Source organism: Sapajus apella, unplaced genomic scaffold (genome assembly GCF_009761245.1).
Source record: "Sapajus apella isolate SASKATOON/1434 unplaced genomic scaffold, GSC_monkey_1.0 scaffold187, whole genome shotgun sequence".
In the NCBI taxonomy this organism is placed as follows: domain Eukaryota; kingdom Metazoa; phylum Chordata; class Mammalia; order Primates; family Cebidae; genus Sapajus; species Sapajus apella.
The window spans coordinates 1,018,247-1,034,572 of NW_022437127.1; the positions used below are offsets into that span (position 1 = coordinate 1,018,247).

The 16,326-nt window shown below is 44.9% G+C and overlaps 2 protein-coding genes across 4 annotated transcripts in view; one reads left to right on the top strand and one right to left on the bottom strand.

Annotated features, from left to right (window-relative positions):
* The window catches only part of RNF115 (ring finger protein 115), a 78,682-nt gene extending 76,685 nt beyond the window's left edge, over window positions 1-1,997 (bottom strand). The window contains exon 1 of one of the 2 annotated variants that reach the window (XM_032268920.1): window positions 1,695-1,997. In XM_032268920.1, the coding sequence (XP_032124811.1) occupies window positions 1,695-1,796 (102 nt within the window). In that variant the 5' untranslated portion in view covers window positions 1,797-1,997. The remainder of the gene's footprint in view (window positions 1-1,694) is intronic. The other variant, XM_032268921.1, reaches the window with a different exon arrangement.
* Window positions 1,998-2,067: 70 nt separating this feature from the next.
* POLR3C (RNA polymerase III subunit C) lies at window positions 2,068-16,178 on the top strand. Of its 2 annotated transcripts, none has more exons than XM_032268918.1 (15): window positions 2,068-2,304; window positions 3,650-3,816; window positions 4,356-4,611; window positions 4,722-4,907; window positions 6,214-6,302; window positions 9,235-9,339; window positions 9,465-9,557; window positions 10,789-10,869; window positions 11,102-11,153; window positions 11,854-11,914; window positions 12,333-12,483; window positions 13,571-13,672; window positions 13,805-13,854; window positions 14,603-14,752; window positions 16,007-16,178. In XM_032268918.1, the coding sequence occupies exons 2-15, from the start codon at window positions 3,670-3,672 to the stop codon at window positions 16,086-16,088; spliced, it is 1,605 nt and encodes a 534-aa protein (XP_032124809.1). In that variant the 5' UTR covers window positions 2,068-2,304; window positions 3,650-3,669; the 3' UTR covers window positions 16,089-16,178. The 2 variants fall into 2 exon arrangements, with proteins under 2 accessions (XP_032124809.1, XP_032124810.1); XM_032268919.1 differs by having other exon boundaries at window positions 3,657-3,816.
* The last annotated feature ends 148 nt before the right edge of the window (window positions 16,179-16,326 follow it).

The following is a 16,326-nucleotide window of genomic DNA, read 5'->3' on the forward strand; positions in this document are numbered from 1 at the left end:
GGGAAGCTAAGTAGCATTTAGATGAAACTATGACTATGAAGTTGAGGGTGGGGCAAGTAGAGAGGAAAGAATATGTCATAAAGCCTTAAACAAAACTTTTGAGTGAGAGAAGACTGTTAAACACCCTTTAAGCACTTATTCCCTGGACTCCATTTGTGCTTCTAAGAAATAAGATATACAGACTCACTTTAGAAGGCTTTCTCCTAGACTATATCTGAGACACCATAAATACAAACATCAATTATTATGTTGCCACTCTATCATAAGACCGAACCTGGAAACTTCCAAAGAAAGGAACAATCATACAGACAGTTGGCCAATGCCGGGCGCGGTGGCTCAAGCCTGTAATCCCAGCACTTTGGGAGGCCGAGGCGGGTGGATCACGAGGTCAAGAGATCAAGACCATCCTGGTCAACATGGTGAAACCCCGTCTCTACTAAAACTACAAAAAATTAGCTGGGCATGGTGGCGCGTGCCTGTAGTCCCAGCTACTCAGGAGGCTGAGGCAGGAGAATTGCCTGAACCCAGGAGGCGGAGGTTGCGGTGAGCCGAGATCACGCCATTGCACTCCAGCCTGGGTAACAAGAGCGAAACTCCGTCTCAAAAAAAAAAAAAAAGACAGTTGGCCAAGGATAGGATTGCCATTCAACCTGGGGGGCTCCTCGGAGTAGCTACAACCCAACCCAAGACAGCTTCTGGGTCTGTGATGCTGGTGCTGGCTAGTATGCTGCGTGTTTGTTTTTCTTAGGGGTCTCACTGTGTTGCCCCGGCTGGTCTGAAACTCCTGGCCTCAAGCAATCCTCCTGCCTCGACCTCCCAAAGCACTGAGATTACAGACCTGAGCCTGACCTACGAAAGGGTTTTCTTCAGGGCTACAGCACTGCCCCTCGAGGGGCTAACAGTCTGACAGAAACTCGTGAAAACATTCTGTGGGGGATCTTTTTCTTAAGTGAAGACAGACACAGGGTGCGCGGGGTGGCGGGGAGAGCAGAACAATGGTATTAAAGACAGTGGCAGCATGACAACCAAAATAAACGAGTTGAAACAATACGTCCTGCCTTCTTCCTAAAGCCATTTCCTTCAAGAGTGATAGGAGTGCAGGCCGTCTGCAAGTCATTAATAGGGTGCTGTTTTCACTTTCACAAGGACCCTGGAAACCACTGAAAAGCAAAATGCCCCTTCCCGCCCCACAGTTACCTTCCAACCCCCTTTCTGTGCTTCCTTCCCGAGAGACAACCGAATAGGGACAATCCTCAGCAATCCGCTATTTTGCTTCACTGAGAAGGAGGGGGGGGCGGTTAAAAGTGTGAAAATAGTGGAAGGTGAGAAGACACAGAGGAAAGAGTATGGGGGGAGGTCACCGTGGGGAAAAGACGAGGTATAAAAGAGTACAAGAAAATTGATGGGAGAGTTGTCAAAGAAAAACTTGCTAAGAAAAAAAAAGATGGAGGGGGAGGTAAAGACGTGAGGGCAGGTGGAGCAGCCCAGGATGAGTAAGAGGTGAGCAGGGGGTACAGCGCCGGGACCGCGACGCCCGGGGTTTAGGGCCAGCGGCTGCAGACACAGGGCAGCCGGTACTCGGCGGACCGATGTCAGGGGAGTCGAGGGTGTGCGGAAAGCTCCAGACCTAGTTCCGGGACACTGAGGCCAGGAATCTATGCGGTTCCCGAGTACAGAGGACACGGGGCTCTTACCGGTAGTTTAGGGCTGACCTCGCCCTTGCAAAAGTGGCAGAAAAACCGGTGGGCAGCCACAGCGGCGCCCGAGTCCGCCCCGGCCGCCGAGGCCTCCGCCATTTTTGTCCTCCGCCGCGGCCGTCCGAGAGGGCAGCCGGCCCGACCCTCCTCAGGCCGCTACCTCGCGAGCTGCAGTCGCCGTCGCCGCCTCGGTACGGCCCACTGCTTCAGAGCCCGCGTTGGTCACGTGAGCCGGTCCGACCCAGAGAGGCGGCGGCGCTGACGGCGACCCTGCGGCCCGCCTCCCAGAACCAAACAGGAGCCGGAAGGAGCGGCAACCCGCCCGCCCGCCGGCTCCTAGAGCAGCCCCTCGCTGGTCCTCCAGCCTTCCAGCGAGAAGAAAGAAAGAGCGTCCCCGGAAGCCGCCGAAACTCTGGGGTAGAACGGCACGCGCTTTTCGCCTTTCCGCGTCGTGTTCCGTGGTCGTCCTCGTTTCTGTGGCCATCCTCTTCCTAGACAGGGCGGTGGGCTCCACCTCCGCTCGGAAGGCCAGCGGGAGCCGCAGGAAGCCGCCGCGGGGAGCTCAGAGGCGCTGGGTTTGGAGCCTCTGGATTGGGCGGACCCTGAGGTTAGTGGAAAATGCTGTCTGAGCCAGGCGGCGCTGACTCTGACCGAGAGACCGAGTCCGGAGCGGGAACCTATGTAAAGGGAGTGCAGACCTAGGAGCCAAGCGCCTTGGAAGTCCTTTCCGAGGATGGCAAAGGGTCTGGGAATGCTTCTCCAAAGATAAGTGCCTGGATGAAATAGGTCTCTGGTGATACTTAGGCGGGGGTGCCAAAGACTTGGCTTCTTAAGAATTGGTAGCAATTTGTAATAAAGAAGTAATCATATAATCAATGACATCAGTTTCTGATTGTGTCAACTTTGTCAAGGAGTAGAAGTTTCAGGATTGAATACTGCCCTGCAAACAACGTAACCTCATCTATTTCACACGCCCTGTTGAGAAGCAGTCCTTTACCTCCTAAATTTCTTTTTCGAAATTATCATTTCCTTTATGGGCTGAGAATGTTCACTGAGAATGAACACTACCTACTCACTCCCACCGGGCTGTGAACAGTGACCTTAGTTCTCCTAAGCAATGAAGTGTAGAAACTAAGGTCTGTTGACAGACTGCAGAATAGTCTACTCCCAATCTTTAAAGAAAATTAGAATCACGCATAATCCCATAAAGATAAATTTGATGCATAGTCTTTATGCATACGTTTTTCCGTTTTTTTTATGATAATCGAATGTTAATTTTTTGCAGCTTCTATCACTTATTATGAATAATTTTCTACACGAATACACATGGTACTTAATAACTTGAAATGTCGGTGTAGTATGCCATCATTTACTGTTAGACATTAGATTGTTTCCAGTAAGTCGGTGTCATAAAGAGAACTAGTGACTCTATTATTATTATGGGGTTTTTTTTTCAGTTGAGACAGAGTATCGCTCTGTTGCCCAAGCTGGAGTGCAGTGGCCAGATCTCAGCTCACTGCAGCCTCCACCACCTGGATTCAAGCAATTGTGTGCCTCATCCTCCTGAGTAGTGAGGACTACAGGCACGTGCCACCACGCCCAGCTAATGTTTTTTTTTTTTTGTATTTTTAGTAGAGACAGGGTTTCACCACGTTGGCCAGGCTGGTCTCGAACTCTGTACCTCAAGTGATCCGCCTGCCTTGGCCTCCCAGAGTGCTGGGATTACAGGCATGAGCCGCTGTGCCTGGCGACTTTATTAACTTTTTATTCTTTCCTTGGACACAGTATCCAAAAAGAGATTGGTGTTTCAAAGATATGCAAGATTTTTAAGGCTCTTTGATATGTATTGTCAAATTGCCCCCCAGAAAGAACACATGAATTTACACTGAGCAGCTCTGCTTCCAGCATGAAAGAAAGACTCCATCGTACTGTTTTGGTGTTTTTTCCCCTAGCTCTCAGACTCCCCAGTACAATGACTCAAGCAGAAATTAAGCTCTGTTCTTTGTTGCTGCAAGAGCATTTTGGAGAGATTGTAGAAAAAATTGGAGTCCACCTGATAAGAACTGGCAGCCAGCCACTAAGAGTAATTGCCCATGACACAGGAACATCACTGGATCAGGTACGTCTAAATGACATTCATTTTCTCTCATTTCTTTCGCTAATTTATTTCGCCCACCTTTGAATATTGTTCTTCTCACCCCAGAAAAGGAAAAAATGAAAAAGCCTGCCCTGGGAGCAAACAATGTTATTTGGGGGAAAAAAGGATAGGACTTAGACATCAACATTTTGTTTCTCAAAGTGTTTCTAGTTCATCACAGCGTCTTAGGCAAATCTTTGCTCTTCCCACGCCATGCCTCATTTATTCACAGTAAGTCTACTAACCTCAATACTGCCTTTAAGGAATGAGAATGATAGAAGGAAAGTAAATTGTGTTTTGAAAAATAAGGATCAGAGAAAATATAGCAAGGAATCTTCCTGATTTCTTGTATTGATATGTGATTCTTATTAACTACTCCAATGGAGAGAGGAAATAAGAGCAAAGATTCTTATCTAGCCATTTTCTGATGCTTAGTAAGCTGTTGGACAAAAAAATTGCCAGCAATAATGAGCTATATCTTCAGGTCTTTCCTCTCTTTCTTCTCTTTATGTCCCATCTAGGTGAAAAAGGCCCTGTGTGTTCTTGTCCAGCATAACCTGGTGAGTTATCAAGTGCACAAACGTGGTGTGGTGGAGTATGAAGCCCAGTGCAGCCGGGTATTACGAATGCTTAGATACCCCCGGTACATCTATACTACCAAAACTCTGTATAGTGACACTGGAGAGCTGATTGTTGAGGAGCTTCTGTTGAATGGCAAACTGACAATGTCAGCTGTTGTGAAGAAAGTGGCAGACCGGCTCACAGAGACCATGGAGGGTCAGTACTGTATCCACAGCTGTTAGCAAAAGCGTAGATCAGCTGGCTACATGAGTGGACCCTGAGCTGTCTTAGGCCATCTCATCTGCCCTTTTCCTCCTGTTACACAGATGGAAAGACCATGGACTATGCTGAAGTATCAAACACATTTGTACGATTGGCAGACACACACTTTGTACAACGCTGCCCCTCAGTACCTACCACTGAAAATTCAGACCCTGGGCCACCACCACCTGCCCCCGCACTTGTCATTAATGAGAAGGACATGTACCTGGTTCCTAAGCTGAGCTTGATAGGTAAGGAATTTTAACCCCTGGAACTGTGACTTGCCTTAACTGTGGATTCTTCTTGATTGGTTGTTAAAAGTATAAACCAGTTAGACATTGTGATGTATAACAATAAAAAAGTCATGGTCTCTGCCATGGGGCTTTCGTATAAGAGACATACATTAATCAGAAAATCACATTGATACATAATTAAACTGTGATAAGTACAATGAAGGAAAAGTATGAGGTGTTCAGAAAATACATAATGGAGACTTTGGGAGACGGAGGTGGCTGAATCATTTGAGGCCACGAGTTTGAGACCAGTGTGGGCAACATGGTGAAACCCCATCTCTACTAAAATTACAAAAATTAGCCAGGTATGGTGATGCACGCCTGTAATCCCAGCTACTTGGGAGACTGAGGCAGGAGAATTGCTTGAACCCAGGAACAGAGGTTGCAGTGAGCCGAGATTGCGCCACTGCACTCCACCCTGGGCGACAGAGTGAGACTCTGTCTCAAAAAAAAAAGAAAGAAAACTATATAATAGGGGACTGGATTCATCTGGGAGTTTAGGCCTCATGTTTCTTTGAGAAGGTGGCATTTGAGCTAAGATTTTAAATAGAAGCTAACAGCGAGGTAACAGAGGAAAAGCATTTTTGGCAAAGGGAATGGTATGTAGTAAACAAAAAAAGCATTTGAAGAAATAATGTCAGTATAGCTAAATCATGGTAAGCAAAGCAAGACAGGTATAAGATAAGGTTAGAGATGGGCAGAGGTCTGATCTCAGAAGCTAATCAGGATCTACCTGCTTAGTACATGGATGGGAGATGGGCAGGGGCTAAATCAAGTAAGACCTTATAGAGCATCTGTTCTTTATGCCAAGGCAAAGGAAAACCACTAAAGGATTTTTAAGGAAGTGACATGGTCTAAGTTATACTTCTAAAAGATTTTTTGTCTACAGAAAGGATAGGAGGATGGGGCAAAGGTAAGTGTTGACAGGCTGGTGAAAAATGAAATATAGAAAGGGTGAAGGAGACAAGTATCAAGAATGACATCTGTGTGTCTGACTTGTGCATGTGGGAGGATGATTATATCATTGGCCATGAAAGAGAGCATTGGAGGAGAACCAGTCTTTGGAGGAGAAAGACTGAGTTTCTTTTTGAACATGTTGAGTTTCCGATTATTTCATCATTTACTTGTGATCCTTAGAGCTCTTCAACCCCCTAAGCAACTCTGATCTAGAGGCAGCTACAAGTGTCTTTGGAATGAAAGACACCTGGTCATTTCCTGTCATCATGTGAGATACAGCCTAAGTATTCAATTGTTTGTTTGGCAGGGAAAGGTAAAAGGCGGAGATCATCTGATGAAGATGCTGCTGGGGAGCCCAAGGCCAAGAGACCAAAACATACTACAGATAACAAGGAGGTAATGGGGCTTCTTGATTAGAAGTCCTCACCCTGAAGCAGGCCAGAAAGAGTACTCAGATAACGAGCCCCAAGAGAGCTTAAAGATTCCTGAGCTGGGCCGGGCGCGGTGGCTCAAGCCTGTAATCCCAGCACTTTGGGAGGCCGAGGCGGGTGGATCATGAGGTCAAGAGATCGAGACCATCCTGGTCAACATGGTGAAACCCCGTCTCTACTAAAAATACAAAAAATTAGATGGGCATGGTGGTGCGTGCCTGTAATCCCAGCTACTCAGGAGGCTGAGGCAGGAGAATTGCCTGAACCCAGGAGACGGAGGTTGCGGTGAGCCGAGATCGCGCCATTGCACTCCAGCCTGGGTAACAAGAGCGAGACTCCGTCTCAAAAAAAAAAAAAAGATTCCTGAGCTAAGAAGCAGTAGGGTTGTGAACCTCATGAAATATTAGCAGGAATAGACTAACAAAGAATGAACCATTACTGTCTCCCTTCTGAGCCTTAACTTCATTCATTCATTGAACAGAGGTAACAGCTTATGCAAAAAGGGGCCTAGAAAAAGTAGATTGCTCAATATGGCTAGAACCTAAAGACCTATAGGGGCCAGTAGAGAAAAATGAGTCTAAAAATTATACATAGTCCTGAACTCATATATTCAGATGCCTTCTTAGCACGCCCATAAAGATGTCAATAAGCAGCCGAGTGCGGTGGCTCCCGCCTGGAATCCCAGCACTTCGGGAGCCGAGGCAGGTGGATCACCTGAGGTCAGGAGTTTGAGACCAGCCTGACCAACAAATGGTGAAACCCCGTCTCTACTAAAAATATAAAAATTAGCCAGTCATGGTGGCGTGGGCCTATAATCCCAGCTACTTGGGAGATTGAGGCATGAGAATCACTTGAACCTGGAGGGTAGAGGTTGCAGTGAGCTGAGATCATGCCACTTCACTGGAGCCTGGGCAAAAGAGCAAAACTCCCATCTTAAAAAAAAAAAGAAAAAGAGTTCTAGGATAGAGTAACAGATTTGGAAATGCATTAATTATTGAAGCCTGGAGAGTGGATAAAAATTACCCAAGTAGAGCGTGTAGAGTAAAATGAAAGGAAGCATCAGTATTACAGGTGGCGTCTGAAAGAGGAATCTGTGGAGACTGAGAAAAGGTAGCCAGAAAGATCAAAATAACACCAAGAAAAAATGATGTTGGCCAGCCCAGTGGCTCACACCTGTAATCCTAACACTTCGGAAGGCCAAGACGGGCAGATTGCTTGAGCCTAGGAGTTTGAGATCATCCTGAGCAACATGGTGAGACCCCGTCTCTACAAAAAATACAAAAATTACCTGAGTGTGGTAGCACGCACCCGTGGTCACAGCTGCTTGGGAGGCTAAGATGGGAGGATCGCCTGAGCCCGGGGAGTTCAGTACAGTGAACTGTGATCATACCACTGCACTCCAGCCTGGGTGACAGAAACCCTGTCTTTAAAAGAAAAAAAAAAAAAATGGTGTCATAAAATGCAAGGAACCACATAAAGTTTTAAGAAGGAAAAAATGTCCATGTCATATGCTTCCTAAAGATTAAACAAGATCAGAAGTGGAAAGTATTATTAGAACTTGACAACAGGCCGGGCGCGGTGGCTCAAGCCTGTAATCCCAGCACTGTGGGAGGCCGAGGTGGGTGGATCACGAGGTCAAGAGATCGAGACCATCCTGGTCAACATGGCGAAACCCCGTCTCTACTAAAACTACAAAAAATTAGCTGGGCATGGTGGCGCGTGCCTGTAATCCCAGCGACTCAGGAGGCTGGGGCAGGAGAATTGCCTGAACCCAGGAGGCGGAGGTTGTGGTGAGCCGAGATCGCGCCATTGCACTCCAGCCTGGGTAACAAGAGCGAAACTCCGTCTCAAAAAAAAAAAAAAAAAAAGAACTTGACAACATAGAGTCCTCAAGGACGATCGTGGTATTTCACTGGAATGTAAGTGACAATTGACATTTCAGGACGATGGTGGAAATGGGTTGAGTAAATCTAGATGGAGATACACCTGGGATGGCCAACTCTTTGAGAAGCTTGGCTGTGACAGTAAGGAAAAGAAGAGGCGTAGGATTGAAGGAGAATTCTAGGGTAGAAGAGACTTGGACAGGAGAAGGAGGCAGTAGTGAAGGAAAGGCTGACGATGTTAGAGGACAAGGTAAAATAGAGCTGGATCCCCAAAAATGAATGAGAGGGTAAGGTCTGGAATACCAGTATAGGTATTAACCTTAGGTAAAAGGAACATTTTTCAGCTGTGATAAAAGTGAGTAAAAATATAAATTAAAAACATAAAGAAATGTGGTGAGGACATGCACAAAGTTGAATAAATTCGGGCCTAGTGGCTTTTATTTTCTTTGTGAAATCAGAAACAAGGTCATCTGCTGAGAGCAAGAAGGAAGAAGGGTCAAGGGAGAGAAAGGCCAGAAGTGGTGGCTCATGCCTGTAATCCCAGCACTTTGGGTGGCCAAGGCAGGGGGATCGCCTGAGGTGAGGAGTTCAAGATCAGCCTGGATGTGGTGAAACACCAAATCTACTAAAAATACAAAAATTAGCCAAGCACAGTGGTGGGGGCCTGTGATCCCAGTACTCAGGAGGCTGAGGCAGGAGAATGGCTTGAACCCAAGAGGCAGAGGTTGCAATGAGCAGAGATCATGCCACTGTACTCCAGCCTGGGTGACAAGCAAAACTCCAGCTCAAAAAAAAAAAAAAATTAATGGGAAGGAAAGATTGGAGATGAGCTTAGAGAACCTGTTTGAAGTTGGGATTTGTCTAGACACCAATCTACGTGACTGAATGATTTGTCTCCAATGAATTTAGTTGTTAGTATGTAGGAAAAGAAATGGTGAAGCATTAAATCCAAGCTCCTCAGAAAACTCTACGCTGTATTTAAATGTTTCTCTCTAAGTCTTTTCTCTTCATCAGCCCATTCCAGATGATGGGATTTATTGGCAGGCCAACCTTGACAGATTCCACCAACACTTCCGTGACCAGGCCATTGTGAGTGCAGTTGCTAACAGGATGGACCAGGTAATACGTAAGCAGGTCTGTCATTGGTCATCAGGAATATTCACTTACTTGTCAGATATGGCCATTGTCACATAGACGGGGGCAGCACAGTGATTTCTGAATTCCAGTTTACTTTTCAAACACAGACAAGCAGCGAGATTGTGCGAACCATGCTCCGAATGAGTGAGATTACCACTTCCTCTAGTGCTCCCTTCACCCAGCCATTGTCTTCCAATGAGGTGAGTTTCATGTGCTTGTGCTAGCTTTCGGACACACTGTTGGGTATTAACAACATTTATTATACACAGATCCTGGTGTTAGGTTGAGGTCTGAGCCTTGAAAGAGAAGGGCATTTGTTTGATGTGGGGCAAGGATTGTCTTCAAGTGGTAAGCACTGAAATGTTTGGTCTCTTAGGATCTAGTTTTTCAAAATCTTCATCATTCACTTAGTCAAAGTATCTGTTTGTCAAGTACAGCCTATTCCTAATTATTTTAAGAATCTAGGATTTGGACTCAGAGAGCCTTGGCATTCAGGACATTATTTGACCCCTTGTATTTAAAATATTGATATTTAATAAATATGTGTTATTTATATTACTGTCTTCTGTTTGTTTGTTTTGAGATAGTCTCGCTCTGTCGCCTAGTAGAGTGCAGTGGTGCGATCTCCGCTCACTGCAGCCTCCACCTCCCGGGTTCAAGTGATTCTCCTGCCTCAGCCTCCCGAGTAGCTGGGACTGCAGGCGTGCACCACCATGCCCAGCTAGTTTTTGTATTTTTAGTAAAGATGGGGTTTCACCATGTTGGCCAGGATGGTCTTGATCTCTTGACCTCATGATCTGCCCACCTCAGCCTTCCAAAGTGCTAGGATTACAGGCATGAGCCACCACGCCCAGCTGGTAAAACTTCTTTGCATGTCAGTTTTTATAGATTTGTCCCACTCTTTATAATATTCCTGTATTATATTCCACTTAATGACCGTGCTGTACTTTATTTTAATATACTACTCAGTACTGGTCTTTTGGGTGTTTCCAGTTTTTTAGTCTTACAAACAATCCTGCTATGAATATTTTTGGACAATTTTGTGATATCTAAAATTAAGACATCTTTTTTTTTGAGACGGAGTTTTGCTCTTGTAGCCTGGGCCAGAGTGCAGTGGTGCGATCTCGGCTCACCGCATCCTCTGCCTCCCGGGTTCAAGCAATTCTCCTGCCTCAGCCTCCCAAGTAGCTGGGATTACAGGCATGCGCCACCACACCCAGATAATTCTGTATTTTTAGTAAAGATGGGGTTTCACCATATTGGTCAGCCTGGTCTCCAGCTCCTGACCCCAGGCAATCCACCTGCCTCAGCCTCCCAAAGTGCTGGAATTATAGGCATGAGCCACTGCACCGAGCCTAAAAGATCTTTATTTCAGTAAAGTCAGCAGTTCTAAAGTTTCCAAACCCATTTTAAGTGTCTTTTGCTCCACAGATCTTCAGATCCCTACCTGTTGGCTATAACATCTCTAAGCAAGTTCTTGATCAGTATCTCACTCTGCTGGCAGATGATCCAGTAAGTCTGTTTTTTCTTTTTTCTTTAGCCTGTTCTGATGACAGTTTATTTCTGCACTGACACCTAGCTTCATTCTCCTATAGTCTTAGTCTCCACCTAGCCAGCGCAGATAATTTCTCCACACTGTTCGATAGGAGGGCTACCTGCTACAGACTTTTGGTCAGATTTGTTCCATTGGAAACAGAATCACTGGACTTTCCATTCAGTTAATACTCTCTCTTTTTCTCAATAGCTAGAATTTGTTGGAAAGTCTGGCGACAGTGGTGGAGGAATGTATGTCATCAGTATCCTTACCAGTTATTTCCTTAGAGTCAGGCAGCCTGACAAGTCAGAATGGTGCCTTAGGAAAGAAATATTTGGTAATGTTTATTATACTAAATAAGTTAGAAAATTGAAATAATTGCTAAATAAATTTTTCTGTGAATTTACAGTGAACTGCATTGATGATAAAGAAGTAAAAAGAGGCCAGGCATGGTGGCTCACACCTGTAATCCTAGGACTTTGGGAGGCTGAGGCAGGAGAATTGCATGAGCCCGGGAGTTCAAGATCAGCCTGAGCAACATGGCAAAACCCCATCTATACAAAACGTACAAAAACTAGCCAGATGTAATGGTGCGTGCTTATAGTCCTGCTCCTTAGGAAGCTGAGGTGGGAGGATCACTTGAGCCCAGAAGGCAGAGGTTACAGTGAGCTGAGATCATGCCACTGTACTCCAAGCTGGGTGACAGAGTGAGACCCTATCTAAAAAAAAAAAAAGTAAAAAGGACTTTTAATCAACCAAATTTTAGTTAAGCAAAACCCTTACTTAAACACTCGTATTAAAGTTTTGGAATATTTACGTACCATAACTGAAACCACAAATTATAATGTGAAAAACGAAGTAGCGTTTAAAGTTTAATTATAAATTAGAAACTAAGGAATAAAACTCAGATCACAGTAACAAGGCCAGAACATTACCGAGTGACCTTAATTCTCTACCTAAAGACCTCCATAAGGCATTAGCATCTCTAGCCACAGCCACTCTGGAGTCTGTCGTGCAAGAGAGGTAAGGGGGACACTGATGGGGTCTGGGATCAGATACTTCCTATCCCCACTGAAGTAATTTGTCCATTATATAAGCAACCAGTATAACCACACCGTGGCACACTTTGCCCCATTTTTTCACTGGACTCCTGTGGATCTCATGTAATACTGCTCTTTACCCTAAAATAACCTACCGCTTAGTTCACCAGCCTCCCTAAAGCCTTTGCTTACAAATGTAGGAACTGTGGCACTCAAATGAGCTCAGCAGTTGGTGATGACTTACCATCACCAACCTGTGGAGCTGTGGAAGAATTTTCTGATCACTGTTCCTCTCTGGTCCTGGTTCCACACATGGGATAGAACACTACCCCATCTATGACTGGGAACTAAAGCTACTCTCCTATGTTGGCATGCCATTTGCTTTCTTCATTCTTTTCCAGATTTGGTTCTCGCTGTGCTAGAATATTCCGTCTAGTTTTGCAGAAGAAACACCTGGAGCAGAAGCAAGTGGAAGACTTTGCAATGATTCCTGCAAAGGAGGCAAAGGATATGCTATATAAGATGCTCTCAGAAAATTTTATATCACTCCAGGTAACCAAGGGTATAATAATTGCCAACCAGACAAGCTAGCGTAGGGTGAGAGAAGCTTCTGAGGCAAACATACTGAATCCCCAGGCAAACTCTGTATCCAGCTCTGAGACAGAAAAAATGATTCACAGAGATGTAGCGAGCACTTAAAGGATAATGTGGAGCCTTAACTGCCCTAGTAAGAAAGAGGCAGCCGGGCATGGTGGCTCACGCCTGGAATCCCAGCACTTTGGGAGGCCGAGGCAGGCAGATCACTTGATGTCAGGAGTTCGAGACCAGCCTGGCCTACATGGTGAAACCCTGTCTCTACTAAGTACAAAACAATTAAATGGGCGTGGTGGCATGTGCCTAATCCCAGCTACTTGGGAGGCTGAGGCAGGAAGGAGAATCTCTTGAACCCAGTGGGCAGAGGTTGCAGTGAGCTGAGATTGCGCCACTGCATGCCAGCCTGGGCGATAGAGCAAGACTGTCTCAAAAAAAAAAAATGTTTTTTTGTAAAAATCATATAGAATTTACCTGGTACACAGATTGCTCAGTAAATGTTAGTTACCTTCCCTTTCTTCCCTATTCAGGATGCTGACAGCCAAATAGGAAAAAACAGGGAAGCCCAGCTCTCCATTTAACTAATTATGACATAAACCACAGAAACTGGGCTGGACACACCTGTAATCCCAGCACTTTGGGAAGCCAAGGCAGGAAGATCACTTAAGCCCAGGAATTCAAGACCAGCCTGGGCAATATAGTGAGACCATGTCTCCTGCCCCCACCCCTCCCCCAAAATGAAAAAATTAGTTGAGCATGGTGGTACATGCCTGTAGTTCCGGCTGCTCAGGATACTGAAGTAGGAGGATTGCTTGAGTCCCGGGTAGAAGTTGCAGTGAGCCAAGATCGCACCACCACACTCCATCCTGGGTAACAGAGCAAGACCCAGTCTCAAAGTAAATAAAATCAACACAGGTACTGAATGACTAGGAAACATGAAAATGTAAGTAACAAAGAGAGCTGAGTAACTCCAGATGGAATGAGTGTTTACTTCGCCAGTTCCCAAACCGTAAAATTTCTGTTATTTTTTTTTCTATTGGACAAATAGGAAATTCCCAAAACACCAGACCATGCCCCATCCAGGACCTTCTATTTATATACTGTGAACATCCTGGCAGCTGCCCGAATGTTGTTGCACAGGTGCTACAAGGTAACCCAGTCTGGACCTTCTCCCCATTTCCTCCACATGGACAAGTCCCCCTCATAGGCCCATTTCACCCATTTTACCTGAGCTGCTGAAATAGAACTATGTGCATTTCTTGTCTGTCTTCTCTTTCCTCAGAGCATAGCCAACTTGATAGAAAGGAGGCAATTTGAAACCAAAGAGAACAAGTAAGTACATTTTCAGTTGAGTTATTTACATTTTTCAAGGTCAAGGGCCTGAGGAAATTTCCTATAGAAACAGGAACCAATGGAGGCTGGGCCGGGTGCAGTGGCTTATGCCTGTAATCCCAGCACTTTGGGAGGCTGAGGCAGGTGGATCACTTGAGGAGTTCAAGACCAGCCTGGCCAACATGGTGAAACCCTATCTCTACTGAAAATACAGAAATTAGCTGGGCGTGGTCGTGGGCACCTGTAGTCCCAGCTACCCTGGAGTCTGAGGCAGGAGAACCGCTTAAAGTCAGTGAGTGGAGGTTGCAGTGAGCCACTCTGTGCCACTGCACTCCAGCCTGGGTGACAGAGTGAGACTCCATCTCAAAAAAAAAAAAAAAAAAAAAATTCTGAGAAATAGGTAACAATGGAGATAGCAACCAGTCTACTTGCATTGAATCACTGGCTTAGATTAGTATAAATCACGCATTAGTCTACACTTTTCTAATACGCTCCCAATGAAATAGCTTTTCAGATTACATTTATGAGAAACGTACAAAAGCACCAAACTTTTAAGTGCAAATGAGAGGCAGTAAGAGTTTCAGGAGTGAAGTTATATTTCCAAATAAGTTTCTAGAAAATGTCCTTAGAAGGTGACATACTTTGACCAGGAAAATGGTAAAAGGGTGATGGGTTGTGCCTCAGAGATAAATGGTAAGAGAATCTCCAGGGTTAGGAAACACGTCTCAGAGTTGTGTTTGTTTGACAGGCGTCTACTAGAAAAATCTCAGAGGGTAGAGGCCATCATTGCATCTATGCAGGCTACAGGTGCAGAGGAGGCACAGTTACAAGAAATAGAGGAGATGATCACAGCTCCTGAACGTCAGCAGCTAGAGACCCTGAAACGTAATGTCAACAAGTAAGCATCATGAACTTCAGACCTACATTTCAAAATACCATCCCAAAACTCCTTTTTCTCATCTTGTAAGCCTCCAACTTAGCACGAACAAACCTAAACTGTCTTCTCCAGCTCAATTAACAGAATGTAATCCACCTGTTTTTGTAAACAAGCAGTTCTGAAGATGTTCTCAGCTTCTTCTCCATCACCATATACACTCTCTTGTTCATCAAGTACTGTTAATTTGTTTTGAGACACGCGGTTTTGCTGTGTTGCTGAGACTGGTTTTGAACTCCTAGGCTGAAACAGTCCTTTGGCTCAGCCTCCCAAGTAGCTGGGACTACAGGCAAGTGCCACTGTACTGGCTTAATTTTCCTTCAGTAATGTGTCTCAAATCTGGCCTTTCGTCTTGGTCCATACGCAGGCATTCATCACCTCTTTCCTAGACCACATTTCAGTGCAAAGTCTTGCGCCTCTTTTATTAAATTTATTTCTAAGTATTTTTTTTAGGTGCTCGTTTAGTGGTTGCTTATTTCATTTTTGGATTGTTCATTGCTCGTGTTATAGAAAAACAACCAACTTTTGTGTTGTGATTTTGTATCCCACAACTTTACTAAATTCATTTATTAATTCTAGTAGTTTTTTTTGCAGATTCGTTGAGATTTTTTATAATAGAATTATGTCATCTGTGAATGGAGGTAGTTTTACTTCTACCTTTTCAATCTATATGCTTTTTACTTTTTTCTTGCCTCACTGCCCTAGCTAGAACCTCCAGTAAAAGCTTGAATGGAAGTATAAGAGCAGACATCTTTGCCTTGTTTCTGATCTTAGGGGAAAAGCTTTTAGTCTTTCACCATTAAGTATGGTGTTAGCTGTGGGTTTTTCCTAGATGGCTTTTATCTGGCTGAAGAAGCTTCCATTTCTTCCTAATCACCGCTGACTTCAAGCTTCAGACACACTTAGCTTCTTGCTATTTTAAAACACACTAGGTCCTTTTATACCTGTGCCTTTATATTGGTTTTCCTGATTGCAAGTTAAGACTACCTTCCCCCAGGACAGAGGCTCTGTATTTTGCATTCTCAGCAGTTTCCATGGTGTCTGGCACATAAAAGATACTTGGTAAACGGCAAAACGATCAACTGGTTCTACTACTTTCTTTCCATCCACTCTCAGGGGTAACCAAGCAGTTCTCCATGGTCACATCCACCCAGCCTCTACGCTTAAATATGCTATTGTACATTCAGTCTAGGCAAATGCTTTTACTTTTTCACTCAGGTTGGATGCCAGTGAGATCCAGGTGGATGAAACGATCTTCCTGCTGGAGTCTTACATTGAGTGCACCATGAAGAGACTGTGACCCAGAAGATCTTCCCCAAAAGACTGGGGGTTGGGGGGATGGGAAGCAAAATAAAGGAGGTGCCTGGATGCATTATTTGCAATACGATAAGTTGCAGATCCTTTTTTTTTTTTTTCTTACTAAGTTAAAGCGTAAGTTGCAGATTCTTGAACTAAAACCGCCTCTCTATCCCTACACCTGGAAGAATTTGACATATTTAGATCCATCACTATATTGTCCCCTCATCAAATCTTGGCAG

Bases quoted from the DNA above. Each gene is read 5' to 3' on its own strand.
- POLR3C (XM_032268918.1), top strand. From the start codon at position 3,670: ATGACTCAAGCAGAAATTAAGCTCTGTTCTTTGTTGCTGCAAGAGCAT. The intron at 11,915-12,332 runs GTAAGGGGGACA...ATTCTTTTCCAG, and splicing joins GAGTCTGTCGTGCAAGAGAG to ATTTGGTTCTCGCTGTGCTA. The intron at 13,673-13,804 runs GTAACCCAGTCT...CTCTTTCCTCAG, and splicing joins TGTTGCACAGGTGCTACAAG to AGCATAGCCAACTTGATAGA.